Here is a 25,288-nt window from a genome sequence, read left to right on the forward strand (position 1 = left end):
TAAAGGCAAGGCTCTAATAAGAAAGGAGTGGGAAGGTATAACACTTTTCAAGCCTCCAATTGCATCAAGTTTGCTCCTATGCCATTGGCCAAAACAGGTTACAAGGTCAAGTCTAGAGTCATCGTGGAGGGCTCCACAAAAAGGGACATGGATTCAAAGAGGGGTGAAATTTGGGATCATTAAATCAATCTACACTGGCAATTACCCTGATATTTTTCATAGAATTTACATTGCCAGGATAGCAGTTTCCAAGTTCTCCATGGTCACAGCTACAGAAAGGGTCACAGCTACTACAAAGCCGTATTGGAGCGTGTTTCTCCTGCAGTGTTTCCTCGCTGCTGAAATCCTCCATGGAAGAAGAAATCTAGACACCAGCACATGACACTGAGCTGTCTAAATCAATATTGTGCATTTACTGCCCAAGTTCAAAGTGCAGGTCTCTTGCTAGACAAAAAGCAGAAGTCTGCTTTCCAATCAAGTTGATCTTTTCTGATAGGAAAGAGTTCTCGGAGATATTCCTCCAACCAGTAGATTGAGAAACTTTTTGTTTGCAGACATGAGCATTAGGAGACTATGCCAGGTTACCCGAGGAGGGTGGCAATAAATTACTGCCCCGGCCAGTCAAGGAAAAAGAGTGCTGACAGGCACAGTCAAGGAAGACATTTGCAGAGCTTGGAGCAGGAAAGCAGTTTGAGGACATGCTCCTGGAATGACATCTTTGGACAGGAGGAAGGAAGGAAAGTTATGTGGCTCAGGAAGATTAAAAAAAGGCATGGAAAATATCTGGCTGAGAGGGAGTCATCAAGACCAGCATTGAGAGATTGTAGGGGAGAACAGTCAGAAGGTGAGAAGGGGGCCAGAAGCGAGGTGAATAGGGAACAAAGACAAGGGCAAGATTACAGAGGCAAAGTATGCCCTTGGGAAGGAGAGGAAAGGGCAGACCATGTAAAGGGTAAGCCGAGGAATGGCCTTTGGAAAAGTACCTGGACGAAAGCAGTGAGTGGCCAGGAGACAAGAAGGGGGACAGAGACTATTCTCACCACCAGGGTACCCTGCTGTCTGCCTTCTCCCATCTCCATTTACCAAACTCTTTCCCGCTGGGCACCCTTCAGGCACTTATCTTTTGTCACAACATCTCAATGAGGTTGGTGCTGTTCTCTATTGCACAGAAGGAGACTGAAGCATAAAGAGGCAATTTCACTTGCCCAAGGTCACCAAAGTATAAAATCGTAAAAAAAAAAAAAAAAAAAAAAAGATTTAAAATTGGTTGTTTGTAACTCAAAGCTCACACTTTTTTTAGCCACTGTCTTAGGTCCCTGGAACTGCTGTAACAATGTGCCACAAACCATCGGCTGCAAGTCCAGGAGCAAGGTGTTGGCAGGGCTGGTTCCTTCAGAGGGCCATGAGGGAGGGATCCGTTCCAGACTTCTCTTGCTTGGCTTGTGGACGACTGTCTTCTCCCTGTGTGTCTTTTCACATTGTCTTCCCTATATGTGTGTCTGTCTCAGTGTCCAAATTTCCCTTTTATAAGGACACCAGTCATATTGGACTAGGGCCCCACCCTACTAACCTCATCTTAACTAATTACACCTGCAACCATCCTACTTCCAACTGAGGTCACGTTCTGAGGTGCTAGGGGTTAGGATCTCAACATACGCATTTTGGAGGGGAGTGCAAATCAACCCCAAACAGCCATTGTCCCTTATTGGCTCCCAGAGGCAAGATGGTACAGCAGAAAGAACATGTAGTCAGCTGACTGAACCTGAGCAAGGCTCTTTGTCCTTGAGAGCCTCCATCTTCCCATGCATAAAACGGGATAAATTCTCCTGGCTCATTCGATCACTGTATGGCAAGAATGAGTTAACCATCCTTCACTGGCAGAGTCCACTGCTTTCCCTGCCCATACCTGCAAGTGCAGATATTTTTGCTACATAAAGGAAGGGGGAAAACCAGTACAAGGTCTTTAGCTCTGATCTCACATGGCATCTTCTTATATGGTCTGCAGAACAGGCCCTGGGCGATGAAATCAGATGCAAGCCCCACAGCCAGCCCCATGGCAAGCAGAAACGCAGCACCCGAGTGTCTGTTTTCGTCCCCAATCCCCTTGGTGATTGTCTATGAATACAAGCTGGAGACCCGTTCTGAGCGGCTGCTGGATGAGGTGGGCTGAGGAGCCAGAGCCCTGCGGACGCTCAGGGGATTGGCCACATCCATGCAGCAGAAACGGAGAAACAAATACACCCTATTTCTCTTCTGGGGAAACGAAGATGATCTGCCAACGTAAGAGCACACCTCCTGATCCCGTTACTAGGCATACCCTGGGCCAGACCCAGAAGGAAGCTCCCTACCTGAAGGCCTTGGCAAGCCTGGCCACACCGGTCCTGTTTGCAGAGGAAAGCACCCCAGGTCCCCTCTGGCGTTCCTCCCTCGACAGCCACAGGAGGGGACTGCAGGGCTTGGTGCTGTCGGAGCCCTTGGATCCAGCATGTTCTGAGGCTTCGTGACCACCACACTGGCATCCTACAGAACACAGATGGCCCTGACAACAGAGGTGCAAGTGACGGTCATGGTGGGAACAATACAAGGAATAGCAGCTCCCATTCACTGAACACGTACTACATACCGGGCATCCTACTTGCATTAGATCATTTCAACCCAAACCTCTGGGCATCATTTTCTCTTTAGGAGGAAGAATCACAGAATCAATTTAATTTAAACTACCCAAAATCACACAGGTAGTCACACTTTGTAGCAATTTCCTTGATCAAGCGTGTGGTGGTAAACACACTTTGGGAGTTGGTAGTCTGACGGATAACTGTGGGTAGGGGTGCACCTCACCGTGAAAGATGGAAATCTCCAAGCAAGCAAATAAATCAAGTCCTGGTGCAGTGGGTCTTATTGTCAATGCCCTACAGGGATATACCAATTAGGAAAACTGCCAGGAAATCACTCCCAGTGCTGTACTGAGCCCACTCCAACTGCCCATACGTTTGCATTTTCCCGCAGAGGCCTTTTGTAAAGTGGGACACGTCAGTAACTCCTTCTCATAAGCCAAGTTTCCCTTCCGCATCCCTTAGCAGTGGGCATGCACAGGAAGTGATAACTCAGAAAACAGGACACCGGGGCTGGCCACTGTAGGGCGGCCCTGGGCTCCTCGGCAGTCCCGGGACTTTCCCAGTGGACAGTTCAGTACTGTAAATTACGCTGCACTGAGACTGTCTTGATGTAAAACATGGATACTTTTCAACAGGCCCATTCCCCTGTACACCCGTCACCCCAAACTGAACACTCTACATGGTCCGTGTAGGTGAATTCAGACCTGAGAGCCAGCAAACCTTGTATCAATTCATCTGGGGACGATGCAGACACATCTTTCTTGTGACAAATTATTAGGAGTAAAAGTTTGACAGGCTGAGGAACCTCCCGTGGGGAAGAGAGTCATGCCACGCCCTCACAGCAGGCTCTGTGGTGGGGCTGGCTTCAAAATGATGAGGCTCCTAAAAATGAGTCCCACACTCCACAGGACTCCAGAACAGAGGACAGAGAGGAATTCGGCTGAATCTGTGCCTGGAAAGAATGAGGAAGCATCACAGTGTGGCCCACCCACAGGTGGGGCACCATAACGTGTAGGATCGTGGCTGAGGCCTGACAGCCACCCTGCAGCCGGGCTTCAGGTAGATGGAGAGACTAGTGCTGAGGCCTGGAAGACAGAGGGAACACAGGGCTGGGTGGGGACAGACTTGCACGGTGAAGCTAGTCAGCGGGGGGCCGGGGGTGGGCTGGGGTGCAGCCTCAGCCCCACTCCTGCTCAGGAGTCACATGGGCCGTGGGGGAAAGGCCTGTTCCGGTGGCTGGAGGAGCCCCTCCAGGATTTCACACATCAGGGAAGTCTGCTGCCCTCAGGAATACGCCCTGCTATGAATAAGCAAGGCTCCTTGTTAATAAATTCTACCTGCGTGTGCCAACGTCAGAGGAAAATGAGTTTCTATCCACTGGATGCCAAATCATAAAACGTTGCAGAGGGAATGAATTCCACCATCTCTTCCCCACATTATGACACAAATCAAATAGTAAATCACATTTTATTTCATTTACAGAGACCTTGGGGCAAAAAGGTGGTGTTTGGGAAACAGCACACAGGTGAGAAGCACCAAGGAGAAGCCTGTTATAAATATGCCAGTGTGCTCTAAGTAGAGTGAATGTGGGTCCCAGCGGTGGCCATCTAGGAAGGAGCGTCTTTCTGCTGCCCTGTGGGTTTGGACCAATTCCCCGCCTGCCAGCGGCAAGCCCCCTCCACACCACATCAACCAAAGCCAAGAGCACAGCCTGCAAACAACCACGAGTAAGTGCAGTTCCCTTTTACATCTCAGCAGCACGTGTGCAGAGAAGTGCCTGGTGGGATGATCACCAACAGGGGAGGCTGGGCAGGCAGAAGACTGGATAATTAAAAATCACAGTCCAAAGTCCCCAGGCTTGACAAATGAAAAGTCCATTCTGCGAATCCTGCTACTCTTCTCCCACTCCACAGATCTACGCAGTTCTGTGCGGTGCGCCCGCTCCCCCCACCGCTGGCGGGATGTCTCCCTCCCCTCCCCTCAGGTGCCAATCCATGGTCTGAAGTTCCCGTGTCCAGGGGCCTGTGGGTCCCGCCCTGGAGGAAGAAGGCAGGTTCCCAGGAGCCAAAGGTCCATGTGGGGCCTCGCAGGCCGGACACTACAGCAGCTTGACATAATTCTGTGGAATCAGCCCCCTCTTGCCATTCAGAGTCCCTTCTAGCCAGCCAGGTTCCCTCGAGGTTTGCACTGAAAAGGAAGAGAAATTGCTTTTTACCAACATGTCCCCAAGTACTTGCTCCCTGTGGAATTCACTGTACTGCCGGGTGTCTTAAAGGATCAACCAGAAGAGAATGGGGCCCATGTCTGGGATGTCTGGTTACAAATCTGCACAAGGGCTATTTATAGGACCTGCCCCTTGGCCACTACAGACCTCATGCAGCCCCTCGTGGCAGCCTCCTAACCGGTCCCCGAGCTTCCAGCCTGCCTGGCTCATCCTGATCCGCTATGCATAAAGGAGCTCAGTGAACTCTCTAGAACACAGAGCTGATCATGTCCCCCCGCTTAAAGTCCACTGTGTCCAGGAACAAACCCAAGCTTCTACTGGTCTGATGCACAGACACCCAGCCCACCCGAATCTCCAGTCTCCCCTCACTCTCCCCACCAGTGCCATGCCTTCCACCTGAAATGCCTTTCTCCCACCTCTTCACCAGGTGATTCTTCCTCTTCAGAGACCTTGAAATGCCCCGTCCTCTGGGGAGACTCCCTCGACCATTCCCAGCACTCATCAGGCCTCACAGCGTCATCTGGGCACTTGTGTGTCTGCCACACTGGATGGGGTGCTCCTGAGGGCAGGGCCTAGGCCTAACACCCTGGGCTCGGTGCCTAGCAAACTGCAGGTATCCATAAATATCCATGACGGATACAGTAGAAAATAACCACAGGCTGGACAGCAAAGGGCATCACCAGGGTTTAGAAGTAAAATACAGACGCATCTAATAACCCCAGGGTGTGGGCAAGCCGCCACTCAGGCCTTGACCACAGCAGGCCGTGTGCGGAGAGGCGAGGGGAGGTGTGGCCTAGGCCAGCACACCAGCCCAGGAGCTGGCTGAGCAATGCAGCTGTGATGGCGATCCATAAGAAGAACTACTGGGCATCAAAAGCTGGCATACACAGACATGTACACCACACACAAAAGCTTCATCAAACAACACCTCCCTCACTATGTGCGATGCACTCTCTTTATTCTATTATTCTGAAATGCTGACTGCAACTCAGGAAATGCAGTTCATAAGCCACTAACGTGTGGCAGCCCACAGTATGACCTCCGCATAGCTGTTCACTCAGCTCTGACGCTCTCCTCCCAGCCTATATATGCCTGGACAATGCCTCCTCACCCTTCAGATATCAGCTTGGGTGTCCGTCCCTCTGAGATCACTCCTAGTGCTCCAGACTAGGTCAGAGCACCCAGTTATACACCATACGTGCTCTGTGTGTGTGTGTGTGTGTGTGTGTGTGTGTGTGTGTGTCAGAGAGACAGAGGGAGGGAGGGGAAGGGAGGGAGAGGGAGATGGACTGTCTCCCTTCTAGTCTAGGTTCTAACATGAGACAGGGACACCGCACCCCGAGCACCATGCCCAGCACGTGAGGATTTGTTTGAAGGATGAACAGCGAAGGAACTAGGTACGTGCTCTCCAGGCAGTCTGGCAGCAAGTCCCCCTTTGCCTCTTTGCTCCCTCACTGATTTCCAGCCTGACGCTGTGCCTCAGAGCAGCATTTTTAAAGGCTCCCACTTATTCCAAACCACCCAAGCTGGCAATACTACCAGAGCAGCCACCAGCAGGGGAGGGGACTGGATGCCGTGGGAAAGACCCCCAGGGGTTGTGCAACATGGGGACCTCAATGGAAAGGGGCCCCAGGCTCAGGACAGAGGGCCTGGAGGGGACTCCCAGCTGACAGGTGCTAACCAGGTGCGCCTGGGGAACTACTTAACCCTCAGGGCCCCGCTCAGCCTCCTCACCTACAAGATGGGGTTACAGCACTTGGCCTGTAGGACTACTACAAGGAGGCCGTCAAATAGTTTATGGAAGAACACCTTGGATGTGCTCATCGTTTCTTCTCTGATACACACACACCAACGCCCACTCTCACACGGAGTAGGATTAACGGACACGGACTGAACAGAAGAGAAAGAAAAGAAATTTCCCATAAAGCTAGGGGTGAAGGAGGCCCGCACACAGGAAACCAGGCTAGGTCGGGAACCCTGTACCCATCCTACCGCTAGACGAGGGGGTTTATCCATACCTCATCTGCTTCCTCTGCAGCTCTTAATTCCCCAAAGTGTAGGAAAGAAATGTCACCAACTTAGGGGACTGAGAGGACCTCTTACAGTATCCAAGAGCTTGGAAGTGGCAAGGGCTGACAGGAGGGCAGGAACGGGTGGAGGAGTGCAGAGCACCCGTAGCTGGGCCTCCCCAGGCACAGGAAAGTGCCTCGGAGGTTTCAGATGAGGCCGGTGAGGGTCTCACCACGCTCCTGGGAGCGTCAAATCCCAAAATGCCCATCCTAGACTCCTTGCTGTACTTCACTGGTCAAACCATTTCCTCCAATGGCAATGTGATAGTTTCACGTGTCAACCTGGCTAGGCCATGAGACTCACACGTTATTCTAGATGTTTAAATGTGATGAACAGGGAAACCAGCAGACTTTGAGTAAAGCAGATTACCTTGCATAATATGGGTGGGCCTCATTCAAGAAGTTGAAGGCCTTAGCAGAACAAAGCCTGACATCCCTCAAAGAAGAGGGAACCCTACCCTTGGACACAGACAGCAACTACTCCCTGGGTCTCCAGCCTGCTGGCCTATCCTGCAGATTTTGCATCTCCACAACTGCATGAGCCAATACCTATCTATCAAAAGCAATTCACTCATTCACATACACACTCACATCCTATGTGTTCTGTTTCTCTGGAGAACCCTGATACAGGTGGTTTTGGAAATAAGAATCTCATTTTGGGAACATTTTGACTCCTAGAGGCAGTGAATCTAAGAGAAATGAGATGCTGGCTAGAACTCTGGCTCCCTAATGACTGGGAGACCCTGGATGATTTACCTCCATCTCTCATGACCTCCATGCTCCTCATATCTAAAAGACAAGAAGCGATCTGAAGTTGCTGCTGAGATTAAAATGAGACACTTTACATGAGATGTGATGCCAGGCACACACCATGTCCATGCCCCTGTCCAGGCACACACCATGTCCATGCCCCTGTCCAATGCAGGCAAGTAAATGTGTGTGGGTCTCAGTTTTTGTCATGCCCCTGGTGCCCGTCCGTGAGGGCTGTACACTCCCTGCCTGTCTCAGTCCAAGAGCTTGGCTCTCCTTCAACTGTGGAGCCCCTGTCAGCCTCATGCTGGGAGAAGGCCATGGGTACAGGGCGAGACAGGTGTTATGAGCTGCATGCTTGTGTCTGCCCAGGATTCATGCATTGAAACCTTAACTGCCAGCAGGACGATATTAGGAGGTAGGGTCTTTGGGAGGGATATGTGTTAGCTGAGCTCATGAAGGTGGCATTCCATGATGGAAGTATTCTTGTTAAGAAAAGACAGAAGAGGATCACTTCCTCTCCTTCCAACCTCCCTACCACTACTCCCCCCGCCCACACACACACACACACAAACCATGTGAGGAAACCGGGAAGAGAGCTCCCACCAGAACCCGACGATGCTGATGAGAATTCCCAGCCTCCAGAATGGTGGGACATACATTTCTGCTGCTTAAGCCACCCAGTCTGTGGTATTTGTTACAGAAGCCCCAACTAAGATGAAGGGTTTGGGGCCAGGGACCCCAACTAGCATTGAAGAGTAGCAAATACCTTCCTCAAATGCTCCCAAAGCCACTAGGCATGGGAATGGAATGGGGGGAGTGAACTAAAGATAGCTCCACCAAATTCCCTGACGTTGGGCTGCCACCAGCCACAATTCCCTGTCGGGGCCAGGTCGGCAGCTCCAGCACTCAACCAAGAGGCCGTGGAGAGGCAGCTGCTCACTGAAGACCCCCAGGACACAGAGGGAGACAGTACGGCAGTCACTCAGCAAGCACTGGAGAGCACTAACTATGTGCCCGGTGCCGTGGAAGGGCCTCGGCCACACCCTGTCCTGCCACATAGAGCTGTGTGGTCCTGGGCGAGTCACACACCCTTAAGAACCCAATCAGTACGTGATGACAATTATACCAATGCTCCCTAATATGTGTGTTTTTTTTTTTTAACTGTTGTAAAATATGTAGCACTTAAAATTTACTATTTTAATAATTTTGAAGCGTGCAATTCAGGGGAATTAAGAATATTTGCAGTGTTATATAACCATCGCCACTATCCATATCCATTTCCAAAATTTTTACATCTTCCCAAACTGAAGTTGTGTCCATTAAACACTAACTCCTCACTCCCCACGCTGAGCTCCTGGGAGCCTCTATTCTACTTTCTGTCTCTAGGAATTTGCCTATTAGAGGGATTTCATAGAAGTGGAATTCTGACTATTAGTCCTTTTGTGACAAGCTTATTTCACTTAACATAATATCCTTAAGGTTCACCCATGCTGGGGCATGTATCAGATTTTCATTCCTTTTATGGATGAATATTCCATTATACACATATATGCCACATTCTGTTTACCCAATGAACACGTGGGTGTTTCCACCTTTTGGCTATTGTGAAAAGGCAGCTGTGAACATGGGTGTACAAATACCTGTTTGAGTCCCTGCTTTCAATTCTTCTCTGTATCTATCCAGAAGTGGAATTGCTGGATTCCATGGTAATTCTGTACTCAATTTTTTTCCATACTGCCTTCCAACAGCTACATGTAACATTTTACATTCCTACCAGCAATGCACAAGGGTTCCAATTTCTCCATATTGTCCCCGATACTTGTTACTTTCTGAGGTTTTTTTTTTTTAAAGATTTCTTAATGTTTACTTATTTTGGGAGAGAGTGTGCACTCAAGCAGGGGAGGGGCAGTGGGAAAGAGAAAGAGAGAGAGAGAGAGAGAGAGAGACCCAAGCAGGTTTCACACTGCCAGCACAGAGCCTGATGTGGGGTTCGAACTCAAGAACTGTGAGATCATGACCTGAGCTGAAATCAAGAGTCAGACGCTTCACCGACTGAGCCACTCAGGTGCCCCCAGAGGGTTAGTTTTTTTGTTTGTGACTTTAGATGTTTTTTTGATTAACAGCCATCCTAATGGATATGAGGTGAAATTTCACTGTGTGTTTTCCATGTCTTCGTGAATTACCACCCCATAACAACAGGGGCACGAGAGCTAGAGACAAGAATAATTTGTAAGAAGCTTCCTCCAGAAGAGAATATGGTGGGATTTTTTCTAGCATAATAAAAACAAGATGTAAGACAAATATTCAAGTCACTGAAGCATCATCATAATATAGTGAATACCCAGAACCCAGGTAATGTGTGACTGATACAGAGGCCTTGTCCTAGGCTTGTCCCTATGCCATCCCCTCACCAAAGCCCCTTCCTACCCTGAGGTGATCAGGAGCTTGAATGTTCTGTTTCTCATTCTCTTACCCTGGCTCTGGTTAAAACACAATCTCATCCCATCTGTTCATATCTCTAAATAATAGACTATTTATTTTGCTTATTTCCAAGCTTAGCCAGAACCACATTATATACTCTTCTGGCACTCCCTTTTTTTACTTAATATGTAAAGATCCCTCAAGGTTAGGAATAGATCTAGGAGTACAATTGTTGGGTTGTGGGTTCTGTACAGATTCAACCTGCCAAGATAATGCTAAATTGTTTTGCAAGGATTACTCTTTATATATTTGAGACCTTTAAAAGGAATCACCAGAAGCTTCACAAGATCAACCTGGGCCACACCTGCTCTCCAAAGCATTGGATCAATCACGTATTCAAGTGTAAATGAACAAAGTCTAGGAAGCGCGTCTGAGAGATGGCCAGCTCCTGGAAATCCTCCCACCAGGGGCCCCTCCGGTCCTGCCCGGCAGCCTGTGGAGGGATGCCACTTCCCACTGACCTGGAGGGTCTACCAGCTGAAGGGCCGCCTACCTGAAAAGAGAGCAAGACTAACTGGTCACCAGGCTAAAGTGTTTCTGGAGTTCCCAGGCCAAAAGAAAAGGGAAGGTCCATATGACAGTCACAGGAATATAGGCTGCTCTGAGACTTTGCAAACACTGCCTTCCCTGGTGGATAGGGGAGGCATTTCCCCTGAACAATGGTTAAGCACTCATGTGTCTACCATACAGATCAATCTTTAGCCTAGAGTTTAAACCCATAACTTAAGTCCAGGTCCACACAGTAAGAGCAAAGAGCAAGGAACAGCTATCAAGCTACTTAATTACTACAGATCCCTTTCTCTTCCACACTCTGGTTTAGGGTTTCTTACTGTTGTATATATTACAAACCACATAACTACTGACAACGTGGCTCAGGGGCCATTTTGACCTGGATTTTGTCTTTACCGAAGGCCACTGAATGCCATAAACCAATTTCCTTTGTTGCCCATATGAGGGACAAAAGGGGATTATTCTGCAAGAGCATTTAATGACAGCTGCAAGACTCCAGTGGACAAGTGGACACAGCAAAAGCGTCTTGGGCATTTTAGGGGCCTAAGTATTGCTGGTGTGCAGAAAGGGTGTGTTCCCGGCCACATTCCTGTGGGCTGTGCTATAATGGTGGCCACCTGGAGCTCAGCCTTGCTCCACAGAAGCTGAGGCTGGATGAGTTGCCTATCTGTCCTATTTTGTGTCAGTCATCAGAAGGGAAGACCCCAAACCAGTCAAGGAAGTGCTTCCTTAGACAGTTTCTGAGCAAGCACACAGTTTTAACTAATTATAAATTCTCTGCAAAGAGATCATGCACAGCGATGAAGGTGCAAACACATAAAAAAGAATAAATCCTGTTCAAGGGCCTTTGATTTTCTGTACCCTTTAAGAACCAGCCCTAAGACACAGCAAGTCTGATGGTGGAGGCTCTGAATGCATTCCACTGTGCTGATTTGTACCACTACCAGAAGGTCACAGGGAGGCACGTGCAACACAAGCAGCTCACATAAAATAAGATGCTCACATGCTCGTGTAGGGAGACGGTGTCGACCCATCTGCGGAGCAGCTGGCCTTCAGGAAGAGACAGAGGAACAACTGAGACACCCTGGGTGCCCCAGCCAGTGGTCCAGACAGGGCTGGACACCAGGACTACAGAGCACTGAATGTGAGGGAGACAGGCCTTGGCTCAAAGAGGAGCCTGACCACGGCACACCGAGGTGTGCCAAGAGTGGCTCCCTGGTCGGCATCGTCCTCCACAGAGGTCTGTGCTGTTCTCAAAGCCCTACCTACCCATGGCCCCAAATGCTGTCCTACACTGCATCACTCTTGTAGACATCCTCGAAGATTCGGATGGAGAATCTGATACACAGAGAACTCAAAGAACTTGCCCAAAAGCACAGAGAAAGTAGAAAGGCCAATCTGCTCTCAGGCAAAATAACTGCAGAGTTGGCAATGCATAGATCTCTGCTAACTCTCCTCTTTCTAAACACAATGAGATACTGGTATGTGTGTACACACATGTATACGTGTATATACATACGTGTGTGTGTGTGCACGCGCAGGAGGTGTCCCTGCACCCAGTGTGGTTCAGACTGCCCTAAGTCCTTGCCAGTGATGGGTTTAAGGTGGGCACATGACCTTGTTCTGGCTACTGAAACATCAGAGCAGGTAACTTAGGAAAGAAGTTCTAGAAAAGTTTCTTTCTTTCTTTCTTTCTTTCTTTCTTTCTTTCTTTCTTTCTTTCTTTCTTTCTTTTTTTGAGGGCGGGATGGAGGTAGAGAGAACAAGAGCGAGTGGGGGGTGGAGAGGGAGAGAGAATCTCAAGCAGGCTCCATGCTCAGTGTGGAACCCAATACAGGGTCCAATCCCAAACCCCTAGAATCACGACTAATTGAAAGTTGGATGCTCAACTGAGCCACCTCCTTCTATTAGGGATGATGACTGGGCTGTGGCAGCCATCTCATCCCCACTGGGGATGCTGGCCAGAGGCCCCTCCCCACAAACTGTGACCACAAGCAGTTCAGCAGAGATGGATCCACTGTGGTCTTGATGATATCTTTGAGAATGTGAATTAACCAACCCTTCCGGACTTATCATTATATGAACTAATCCGTCTTAATGACAATTTAGCCATTTGTGTCAGTTTCCATTACTTGCAGCCAAAGGCATCCTAATAGATAACGCCTTCTACAAAGGTAAATATCTCCCAAATGATACAGTCTAAAGGATTTCAGAGGCTCCCAGTCAAATCTAATCACACGATGGACAAATTCACCATCATTTCTCAGATGAGTGGGTTTCAACACTACTGTCTCAGCATTCCCTCATGCCATATGGTATGCCAGTATGTGACAGGGCTAGAGTAGGTGGCTATTGTACCACGCCATCCTGGCAAAATCACAGGTATGTATGTTACGGTGATAGAGGAATGATCTTGCTTCAACTCCAAGAACAAAAGTTCTCCATAGAGTATAATTCTTTCATATGTAGGGTTTTGGTGGTGGTGTTTGTTTTCTGACACTATCTAGAGTCCCTGGCTCTCAAGAGTACATGTCCTTCATATATATGCCTCTACAGGAGGCAGTTAGCTTCCTTTCTAAAAAACCACCACGAGCAAATGCTACATTACTGACAATATACCACTAGGCGTTGTATTCCTATATTCCATATATTCCACACATTCTGGCTAATCGACCATTACATTCCAGGCATCTAAGACCCTCACTGTCTCCACAGAACTCTTTTGGGCAGTCCCACCCCCACGCATCACTGTTTCCACAGCAACCAATGAATTTCATGATGAGCAGGGCTGTTAAGGAAGATATCAAGAGACTGGGGGAAAAGAGATAAACAATGAACCATAGGAGAAATCTGTGAAATATTAAGCTGGGCACAGATCCTCCATGCATGTGTATGAATATTAAAGACTCGGATAAAATCCATACCCTTGTTTCAATATGCAGAGGCAATACCCAAATCTAGAGATTCACACACTATTCAAATGAAAAAAATCATGTAAAGCCTAAGAATGGTTAAGAGAAACTATAAACCAAATTTTTTGACAAGAGTATACTCTTCTGTAACTCAGACTTGGCGAACCTGAAGCACTTAGGAGGCTTGGCGGGGGACTCTGGGAGAAGCAAACAAAGGACGCAAATCAGAAGCATCCAACTCCCAGTGGCACTAGCTTCTTTACATCAGGAAAAAGATGTCCTGAACGAAGATACGCAAGAGTTAAAAGGGTTGGAGAATAAACAAGATGAAACCAGAAGTTGAACTCCATAGCCCCCCGCCGGAGTTCAGTTCCTGGCAGCCAAAGGGGCCAGCTCTCTCCTGTCCAAAGTGTCAAGGGATAGATGTGTGCTCCTGACAAACCCACAACCCGTGGCTGGATTACAGACATTCTGGGGAGGACAGAACACATGCTACTACCAAGCTCCCGCTAACACTCACCATCCTCAAAAATTGCTCCTATTTCAAAAGATAATTCTGAGCTGTGTTCTGCTTCACACGGATATACTGCTCGAGCCTTCCGGTTGACAACGCTGAAAAGGGAACGTGCAAGACACAAATTAAAATATGAGAAACCGGGAGGGGGAAACCTCACCTTACCCCAACCCTCCCTTCCCAAATCTCATTTCTATAGCACCAGTGGGACAACTCCTTCCAAAAAAGAAAAAGAAAAAAAAAATAGCAGGGAAGTGAACAGCAGGCGGAACTCCAGCACTTGATTTTCAAGTAAATGATGGGTTTCAAATTCAAATCTTTCTTCGGGGAGCTTCTCTGAGAAGCTTTCGATGAACCTCTTCACCTAGTTGTCCTCTCTGCCTGGTGGGATGCCCTTTCCTCTCGCTCAGCATTGTCAGAGCCACAGGGTGTGTTTATTCCTAAGCCCCTAGTTTACCTATTAGGGGAGGCACTACTATCTTGAGACAGAAGGCCAGGCGGTGAAGGGCAGAGGCGCACACACACCAAGTGACTTCAGCAGTGAGCTGCCGACATCAATCTGGCAAGACTGACAGTCTGCTTCCCACGTCACTCTGGAGGGAGCCTGTCGTTCTGAGTTGGGTCTCCCCTGTTTGACCCCCTCCCTTCTGCCTGAAAAAGGCATTTCAGGCTCAGCTTCTCACCGCTCGTCAAAACACCCTCTGTGCCCTTCTGGGGAAAGAGCACACAGGCGAGGATGGAAAACATGCTGTTTAGCCAGATGCAAACTGCAGCAAAGGAAGCGTCCCACCTCACTGGAGTGGGGGGAGCCGCTGATGATAAGAACTTCAGCCTACCCCCCAGGAAGAAGAGCTTGCTGGGCCAGCACCTCTGGCTCCTGCACAACTGGCCCACTAAACGGCCACGTTAATTCCTGTTCCCAATGCCCAGTTTACTTTCCTTTAAAAAACAGCGTGTGTTTTATATTCATGGATGAGAAATTCTTCCAAAATAAGCAGTTTCATAAATGCACAACAGGCACCAAAAAGACAGAGTAGGACAGCAGGTTCGAGCAGCACTCACATAGAGCCAATTTCTCCTAACAAGCTACTTGCTCTTGAACCAACACACAGTCAGAGACAAGGTTGTCGATGTTGTCCACGAGGTCCAGGAGGCCGGGAGATCCTGAGCAAGCCCCACGCGAGGAACACAAGAACCTGCTCAGGTTGGTCAAGCCCTTTCTGCGTGCTGCCTGTCTTCCACATCGTTTTCCAAACCCCGTACCTTTCAGGCGGCTTGTCCACTATGGTGGTGGGAAGAGAAACTGGGGAAGGCGGTGGCTTGGGTGAAGGCGGTGTAATCGCTGGGCTGCAGCTTGGGGTGGTCGGGGACTGCGTGTTAAGCCACTGGACCATGGGTGATCGCGTCTGGCAGGGGCTACAGGTGGAAGTTGGAAGAACAGGATTAATAGTAATAAAGGCAATAGAACACCAAATACATGAAACTGCATTCCTAATTGGCTAAGATGATAGCTTCCTCATCTCTCCTGATGACCAGAAGAGACAGAGTTCTCATTGTATCCTTCCTGGTCTTGTAGCCCCAAAAGCCACAACCCAAAAGTAGAGATGCCTAGTCCTTCTCCAGGTTTGTGGAGATCGAGTCTTGCCCATCCTAGCACCAAATCAGTTCACTAATTAGGACACCAGAATCCAACTGCCAAGACTAGCTGCTTGGACTTTTGAGATACTCGTGTTTTCTGCTTTTAAGGAAAGTGCCAGAATCTACAGTCAAACTCATTACCTGTAGCTCCAAAAATTCAAGACATGGTCTATTAATGTTTAAAGCCTTTTCATCTGGTTGTGTACATGGAACAACTCAGAAAAAAACTGCAGCCAGGAATCAAGATTCCTCTAGAGCAGACCACAGACAGCATTTGAGACAGAAACCCATGAGCAGCAAAAATCTTTGATGACCTTAACGTTTCCATTTGACTCTCATTTGCAAATTAAAAAAAAAAAAAAAAGCTAACGTATAAAGGTCAGTGAACAGACTCATGGAGGGGCCTAAATGTAAAAGAGAGTTCTATAAATATGGGTTTATTGGAATTAAATTATGTTTCAATTATCTCACACTGGAGGCTTGTGACTTAGTATATGAAGCTTACTTTAAAAGCACAGCGATGGAAGTTTCTCATTTCAATTACACTCTCAACACACATGTATTCAATGGCTGCTACACCCAAATGCTCTTCACCTCAAATTCACCCTCTTCAGCTAAAACCAGTTTCCATGAGCAGCTTCCTTATCCTTCCACATTCCTGAGCATTACCTATGGTTCGTTCTTCTGTAGCACAGCTAACATCGAGTTCTATCCATTTTTACTTCCAAGAGCTCCCACGCTCTTCTCGTCTCTACCTCCTCCTCAGTGTCAGGAGACTCCCTTTCTCATCGCTTCATGCCTGTGTCACCTCTGTGGTCTCCTGACTAAGCCCCCAGTCTAATTCCTCCCACTTACCTGGCTCGGCCAGCCACCCTCAGCCACCTGAGACCCAGTCTGCCCCATCCGCCTACCCAAGAACTAGTGTGCTCCCCAATGTACCCCCTCCATGTCTGCTCCCCCAGTGGTCCCCCACCCTGTGCCTCAGGTCTCTCCTCACCAATCAGGCTCCCCAACCCCTCTGCCAGCCCTGATCTGTCCCTTCCCTGGCTCAGCTCCAGACCTGCCTGCCCAAATGCTTCTCCTTTGGACTAAATTACAGATCTTCTCTGAAGGCCCATCCTTGTTCTGTGACTGTTTCAGATATTTCTCTTGCCTTTGGGTTATAGTCAGGTCTTTAACTCTCTCGGTAGACCTTACAGATCCAGGCAGAGTGCTGGGCACATGAAGTCTTCCACGGACATCTTAACAACCAATTCAGACATTCTACAACTAAAACTGGATTTTATAAATCAAGTACATGAAATATTGCATTACTGACCTGATAGGTATTTAGTATGCTAGAAGGTTTCCTACCCTTTGCCCAGAAAAGGGGACAGGGGGGCTCACATTTAAAAAACATTATTTTTCGAACAATTTATTTACAATCCCCCTATCCAGCCAATTCATTTGGAAGTCATAAAACCTATTTCATACCAAGCAAAGAAACCTATAAATCTCAGATGACCTGTACTACCAGCAGCAAAAAAGTCACTCAATTCTTTATCAGAAAATGAACCTTAAATGGTGTCTTACTAATCAAAAGGGAGAGGATGAGGGAAGGTCTGACAGAGAATTTAAGACCACACTTAGCCAAACAATTCCCATTTCATCCCCCAGCAATTATTCAAGGTGCTTCTGGGGTGGTGGTGGTGGAAGATGAGATGTTTTACCACACCCCCATCAACTCGTTCAGGTCATAAATAGCCTAGTGATTAAATGATGGCCATCCATCTGCTGAGAGGGAGGACAGCTACAGGATGAAGATAAAGTAACAATGTGACTATATTTACAAGGCTCTTAAAAAATGAAGATCATAAATTTTATAGCTATTATCTACTTAATCTTTACATATTATTTTTTTTTTAACATGGCTTTGTTTTTTTGGTAAAGGAAAAACACTCCTTTTGGAAAGTGAAAGAACTGTTGGAACGGCAGGTGCAGAAAGTTTGGGCCTATCCCTTTGCTCAGCTTTCTCCATCCTGTCCCAAAACAGGGACTCAGAATCAGCAATCCTGGCTCAGGGTCAAGTTCTCAACATTAACCTTTTTGTTCCTTTGTTTTCTGTGACCCTTTTGTTGTCCTTCAACGTACAGATGTGCTATGTGATCCAGCACTCAACAGGCCACCAAGATAACCGTTCAGACTTCCCATTCAGACTTACATTTCTGTATTCAATTTCCTGGGTTTTCCCCACAATAGCTCAGAAGCCTGACCCAGTTACTTCTCCTTTGGATTTCAGAATCCCACATGGCACAAACTTTGCGAGGTGGAATATTCCTAACAGGCAGCAAAACCCAAGTCTGGGAACAATCTCTATGGAGAGGAGGCATAAGAAGTTACCTGGAGAATGGGAAGTCCTATGAAATAAGAGACCCATGTAGTAAAACAAAGTCTGGGAAACAAACAGAGCAGGTGCTTGGCTGCATACAAGAAACTTTTCACAGGCTTCTTCCGCAAGGAGGAGTGAGGATAAGGCATAAAGTGATTAAATAAACAGAGTCCTAAAATGAGTTCTCACTTCAGCCAACAGAGGTCAGACAGCAATATGTTTCATAGGTGTCTCCCAAAAGCACACTGTCCGTATCTTTTTGAAAGCAAGAAATGATCAGCATAAGCTGCTTTACCTAAATCACCTCCTACTTTTCAGAATTTGGTGTGGGGTTTGTTTGTTTGTTTGTTTTGGGGTTTTTTGTTTTTGTAATGGGGATCAAAAACTTTTCTTTAACTACAGTTAACCCTTGAACAATGTGATGGTTAGGGGTACAGACCCCCATGCCGTCCAAAATCCACATATAACTCTTGATTTTCCAAAAACTTAACCCTCATTAGTTGCCTACTGTTGACCTTTGGAAACCTTACCAATAACAGTTAATTCACACGTTTTGTATGTTACATGTATTATATGCTGTATCCTTACGATAAAGTAAGCTAGAGGAAAGATGTTTTTAAGAAAATTGTAATGAAGAGAAAAGACAGTTACACCACTGTACTCTATTGAGAAAAATCCACACCTAAGTGGACCTGGACAGTTCAAACACACCTGTTCAAGGGTCAGCTGTATTTAATGGTTAAAATATACTACTTATATTTTCCCAAATAAATTAAATTTCTGATAGTCTCTTTCTCTTCTTTAATACATTTGACAGAAACACTGGGCATTTTGGAAATGGCAGCCCCCACTCCCCCCCTCACCTAGACAAAGGACTCCGTTTTTCTTAGCCTGAGCCCTAGAAGAGAATTAAGCCCTAGGGTATCATGTATATCAGTCACATCTCTCCTATATATTTAGAATAGTTCCAGCTACCTATGTGGTAGGAGACAATTCTTGATGGGTTTCTTGTGTTCTGCACTTCTGCCTTTGTCCTAGACTATCTTTACAAGGATGTCTATTGGGCAAACAGCCTGGGAAGACAGAGACTGGGTCTCCTCCTAGAGAAAAAAGCAGGCTTTAATAACCACCATGAAAGATCTGGGTTTCCTAAGCTCTGGGTTCCTCTTGCTTTTTTTTGTTTGTTTGTTTTGTTTGTTTTCATTTTGAGAGAAAGAGAGCGAACGAGCACGCATGCATGGGGAAGGGGCAGGGGAAGAGAGAGAATCCCAACTAGGCTCCACACTCAGCACAGAGTGCCACACAGGACTCAATCTCAGTACCCTAAGATCATGACCTGTGGCAAAATGAAGAGGCACTTAACCAACTGACCCCCGTCCTCTCTTAGAACACTCTATGCAGGTATCCTCCACCCGTGGGGCACCACCCTTTGTTAACTGAAGGTCAAAGAGCTGATACTGTGAGCAATGTGAGCATTGCTACCGCTGTAATTAGTAGTCTTTGCACCACGAGTCCCGTGTCTTCTGCCAAAATCCATGAAATCATAGCAGACAAATCTGGTAGCTTGTAAGCAGAGTACGATTTCAGACTTTAAAGTTCTTGACATTATCATCCTTGGGAGAGTTGAGAAAACACTCATCCCCTCCCTTTTTTTTTTTTTTTTTTTTAAGTCTGTGGTTCAGAGGAGAATCCTAGTTAAAAAAAAAGTCTTTTGGGTTAAACCAAAAATGATGGGTAATCTAAGAATAAAAAGCTTAGTACCTGCTAAAACATAACACAATATTTTGAGTTAAGCATTAAAAAAAAAGTATATTCTTTTTCCTGCTGCCCCTTTACAAATTTTTGATGAGTAAGACTGGCCTGATCACAAACCACCAATTCTATTTAATGATGAGCTGCTACCAATTTCAAAAAAGTACCTAAATGCCACATATTTCCTGAGAGCCAACTTGTGGTTTGCAGAAATGGAGGCCGAAGTCAACTCTTCCTGAAAAGCTCAGAAACCACATTTACCAAAACAGAAATAAATTAAAGAGAAGTACTAATATCTGTCTGTTTGCTATCTTCCCAATTTCATGCACTAAACTGAAAGAACCTTCTTCCAAAAGTAAAACTCTTCTCCGTTTTCAGTGCACAGGAGCCAATATCCCCACCTTCCTCTGAGGAGGAATGTTTCCTTCTCAAAGAAAAGGAACAAATGGCAACAAGAGTGTTTCACTAAAGACACATAAAGGTTTCATACTGCTCACTCAGAACCTCATTCCTGAAACTACTTAGGCTGCAAGTCTATCTGGCTATCCCTAAGGCAACAGAGAAGTCTGTGCCCTGGTGGGGCGGGTGGAGGGCTGGAAGACATAGCAGAGAGTAGAATGTGCATCTGTGAAAGGGACGAGAGCCTTCTTTCCATTAAAAAAGAAAGAGAGAGAGAGAGAGAGAGAGAGAAAGAGAGAGAAAGAGAGAAAGAGAGAGAAAGAGAAAGAGAGAAAGAGAGAGAGAGAAAGAAAGAAAAAGAAAGAAAGAAAGAAAGAAAGAAAGAAAGAAAGAAAGAAAGAAAGAAAGCAAGCGAAAGAGCCACACTGTTGCTTTGGAGTCTGTATTGCAGGGAAAGGCCCTGCAGCTTTCACAGTGAGGAGGAATAAACCCTCAAACACATAACATTATGACAGTAGCTGTGTATATATCCACTTTACAGTTTATATTTATAAACTGCAACAAATCAGCAGTATGTGCCGCTTCTGATTCAAACTGTGACCCGATCTTTTCCAATACCAGACTCTACGCTCCATGCATATTAAAAACTTTTTGGCAGCAGCAGAACACAAGCATTTCAGAAATGGGGGAGGGGAGTCGGGACCTGAACTGTTAAAATTCGACAACAGCTGCACCAGTCACCAGAGAACGTCTGTATCTAATGAACATTTCTTGCATAACATAGACAGGTCAGGCTTTGGGCAGCGTGGGAGATACAAGTGCCTGATTCCAGGCTCTTGGAGCAGTGACAGAGGCCATAGAAAAGGGAGAGCACATATCAAGAAACGATTGCTTGTGTGAAGCGATTAAATCCCCCAAGTACCAAGATATTTGACTATGATTATATGATGTCAGAATCACATCAGAAGTTTGTGTCAGAATGAAAGATTTTAAAACCTCATTTGCAAGGTCTCCGAGCAGAAGCTAACACATTAGTGAAATGATCTTTCATTCCAGCCTGGGAAACGTACAGCATAAGTCTAGAACAGCTGTCCTGGGCAAAAGTGTTTGAAAATGTTAATAAAGACAGAAGGAAATATTGTAGATCGGTATATTATGGGAAATCTCTGTTCAAATAAATGCCATCATTATTCCTTAAGTGCCAGAGAGGGAGAATTCCACAGCCAGTACGTTTTTGGTTCCAAATGAGCATACTGAGGGGGACAGCAGTGAGAAATGCAAGCGCCTATGACAAGAGAGTCACCATTATCCAGTGCTGGGCAAGGAGGCCTTCACTGCCCATTAGGAGAGCTGGACATGGACCTTGTTCACTCATCATTCACGGTCTGAGAACTACCTGTCAGGCCCCATGCTAGGCCCTGGGGACACCCAGGGGACTGTGACATCTGCTCTCCATGAGTGCCCAGTCAAGTGAGTAGAGAATGACAAGCTGATAATCATAACACAGTGTGACGAATGCCATGCGGAGAGTTGCCCAGGGTCCTTTGGGAGAACGGAGGAGGAAGCATCTAACCATCACGTGGGCACTGGGAAGCCTTTCTGGGCGAGGCGGTGTCTGCCCTGAGCTGATGCTGCCAGTGTCAATATCATCACCTGTCCACACCCAGGCTCCTGCTAGGCACAATCTGCATATGCTGATTCACTTACTGCAAGGTATGCTTCCATTCCACATGAGACGTATGAGAAGACCATCTCAGAAGGCTAAAAGGGATTCACTCAAGGTCATGTTGGTGCTCTGGGCACCTGGGTGGCTCAGTCGGTTGGAGGTCCAACTCTTAATTTCAGCTCAGGCCAGGACCTCATGGTTTGTGGGATCAGGGCCCAAGTTAGAGCCTGCTTGGGATTCTTTGTCTTCTCTCTCTCTCTCTCTCTCTCTCTCCTGCTACCCCTCCCCTGCTCGTGCACTCTAACTAAACATTAAAAAAAAAAAAAAAAAAAAAAAAGGTTGGGTCACCTGGGTGGCTCAATCGGTTGAGCATCCAACTCTTAATTTTGGCTCAGCTCATGATCCCAGGGTAGTGGGACTGAGCCACATGTCAGGCTCCACGCTGAGCACGGAGTGTGATTAAGATTCTCTCTCTCTCTCTGCCCCTCTCCCCTGTGCATGCGCTCTCTTTCTCTAATTAAATAAATTCATTTAAAAAAAAATTTTAAAAGAGGTCATGTTGCTGCTAAACTCCGTTTTGACTAGACTGCATGGCGCTCACACCCTCACATTCTTCCGGGTGGCTGGAACAGAATACAAGGAGAAGAATGGAGAAGGAGGGGAGTCAGACCTACTCAGCGGGCAGGACCGTGTGCTGAAGCACTGTGATTACACCAACTGCAAGTGCAGTGAGTGCCACCATTCCAAAGAGGGACCTGGGTTCCAAAGCCAGCTGTGGCTAATCTCCTTATGCTGTCTCCTTTTTCTGTAAACACAGACGACACTTCTCACTCGCTAGAGGCCGTGGCCAGGAGCAAGAGAATGACTTCAGAATGCCTGTTGGAGGCTGCTGTACGGTGGCACTGTTAGCCTTGGCTGAGGGTCACCCAAAACTAAAGCTTGCATGAGTGTCACACTCCCTGGTCTCAGCTTCCTTCACTGAAAAGAAAGGAATCATTAACAGGTGAAGTGGCCAAAAGACTTAAGTGGGATGCTAGGTGGGAAGTACTGCGCAGGGCCAGAAGCAAGTGAACACTCAGGAAGTGAAGCCTGTATTACCAGCATCAGGTAGTTTGCAGGCAGATCTCACCTGTGCTTTTCAGGGTTCCATCATCACTAACAAATCATTTTCTTTGCCTGAAGACAACGTATAAACTATATCAAAGAGAAAAAACCCACAGATATTAAGTGGATGTCATCATTTAAAAAAAGTTGCTGAATGCAATATGGTATCCTGGAACAGACCCTGGAAGAAAAGAGCATGAGTGGAAAAACTAGTGAAATCCAAAGAAAGTCTACAGTTAACAGAATTGTACCAATGTGAATTTCTTATTTTTTTTTTAAATTTTTTTTAACATTTTTATGTTTGTTTTTGAGACAGGGAGAGACAGAGCATGAACAGGGGAGGGTCAGAGAGAGGGACACACAGAATCCGAAACAGGCTCCAGGCTCTGAGCCGTCAGCACAGAGCCCGACGCGGGGCTCGAACTCACGGACTGTGAGATCATGACCTGAGCCAAAGTCGGCCGCTTAACCGACTGAGCCACCCAGGCGCCCCTGAATTTCTTATTCTTAATAAAACTACCGTGGCTCTGCGTAAGATGTTAACAGTAAGGGAAGCTGGGTGAAGGGTCTAGAGGAACTCCGTGTAGCTTTTCTGTAAATCTAAAATTATTTCAAAATAAAATTTTTATTTTATTTTAAAGGTTTATATATTTTTGAGAGACAGCACAAGCAGGAGAGGTGTAGACAGAGAGGGGGAGACAGAGGATCTGAAGCGGGCTCCACATTGTCAACACAAAGCACAATGTAGGGCTCAGACTCATGAACTGTGAGATCATGACCTGAGCCGAAGTAGGATGCTTAACCGACTGAGCCACCCAGGTGCCCCTAAAATTTTTATTTTTAACAATAGGTTGTAAAAAATAAAAAAGAACCCCAAACAAACTCTTGATTCAGTCAAACACTAAAGACCTTTTGAAATTAGGATCACACTTTGAAGACATCCAAAAACCATAAGGAAACCTTTTGCTTGGTTAAGTGACAAGAAAAAATTAGTAAGGGTTACATTTAAAAATCACCTGCACTGCCCATCTTAAGGCAGTTAATCTCACTTGATACAACTGGGGTGTTTTTTTCTTTTTCTTTTTCTTTTTTTTTTTTTTTTTTTGAGAGAGAGACAGAGGCAGGGCTTACCTGGAGGGGGCTCATGCTCACGTGATGTGGGACTCGAACTCATTAACCATGAGATCATGACCTAAGCCAAAGTCAGATGCTTAACAACTGAGCCACCCAGGTGCCAGAAACTGGGTTTTAAGAAAAGTTGTTCTGGTTTTTTTCCCCAAAATGGTTTGTTTTATTTATAGATTAGATAAAAGTCAACAAACTTTTTCTGTAAAGAGCCAGAGAGTAAACACTTTAGTGTTTGCAGGCCATACAGTTGGGTCTCTCAACTCTGCCATCACTGCTGTGCAGAAGCAGTGACAGACAAAACGTAAGTGCCGGGGTGGCTGTGTTCCAATAAAACTTTATGTATGAAAACCGGTAGAAGTGGGCCACAGTGTGCTAATCCCTGCATTAGATGAGCCACATGAGAATCCACTTTGGAGTAGACAGCTAGGGGGGATGAAAACAGTGATGGCAAACTCCCCAGGCTTGAGAAGCCCCTGCTCCCTGCCCCCTCCGTCTCCACTGGCTGTGTGGCATGGGGCTCCCAGGTGTGCACCAGAAGCCGCTCTGCAAAGGCCCAGGGCTTGCCCGCAGCAGCAGCTCTCCTGACGAACTGCTCATGATCGCCTCCCATGCACGGGGGAGACAACAACACATCAAGCCAGCACATAAAAGCAATTAGCTTGATCAGCCTTGAGTAGAAAGTTTTTTGCAGGAGGGGTGTGGGCAGGGAGAGGAGAAAGAGCACCACAGGAAATCACTGGAGCATAGATAAGACAAAGCCTTTTGAAGTTAGACACGGCCACACTGAACACTCAGTCCTCCCCACTGTGGGATACTAAGGCTTCTGGAGAGTTCCCTCCTTAAGGAGAAAGAACACCACCACCCGGTCATCATACAGCTTACAAAGGTCACTCCAAGGGCGATCATTTTCTTGGGATTTACTATAAAAGAACTGTCTTAGAATTACATCTCTAACTATTCTTTTGCTCAAATAGTGTTCCTTGAATCCCATTTTTCTTTCTTCCGGATGATCACTGGAATCAGGTAAGAAGGTTGAACTTTAGCTTGATAGCTGAACAGAAAAGGAACTGAAGCTTCATTTCAGAAAATCATGGGGCATTAGAGGTCTTGGCACTGAGGTCCTGCAGGATAACTGACAAAAATGTTTCTGCCAGC

General features: G+C 46.8%; 1 protein-coding gene across 3 annotated transcripts in view; it reads right to left on the bottom strand.

Annotated features, from left to right (window-relative positions):
- Window positions 1-4,065: 4,065 nt before the first annotated feature.
- The window catches only part of ARHGAP10 (Rho GTPase activating protein 10), a 339,539-nt gene continuing 318,316 nt past the window's right edge, over window positions 4,066-25,288 (bottom strand). For all 3 annotated transcript variants that reach the window (XM_040472772.1, XM_040472753.1, XM_040472763.1), the window contains 3 exons: window positions 15,342-15,494; window positions 14,085-14,176; window positions 4,066-4,802 (listed from right to left, as the gene is read on the bottom strand). In XM_040472772.1, coding sequence (XP_040328706.1) covers window positions 4,714-4,802; window positions 14,085-14,176; window positions 15,342-15,494 — 334 coding nt within the window. In that variant the 3' untranslated portion in view covers window positions 4,066-4,713. The remainder of the gene's footprint in view (window positions 4,803-14,084; window positions 14,177-15,341; window positions 15,495-25,288) is intronic.

The sequence above is a fragment of the Herpailurus yagouaroundi genome, unplaced genomic scaffold, assembly GCF_014898765.1.
Source record: "Herpailurus yagouaroundi ecotype Mexico unplaced genomic scaffold, PumYag 28, whole genome shotgun sequence".
Classification (NCBI taxonomy): domain Eukaryota; kingdom Metazoa; phylum Chordata; class Mammalia; order Carnivora; family Felidae; genus Herpailurus; species Herpailurus yagouaroundi.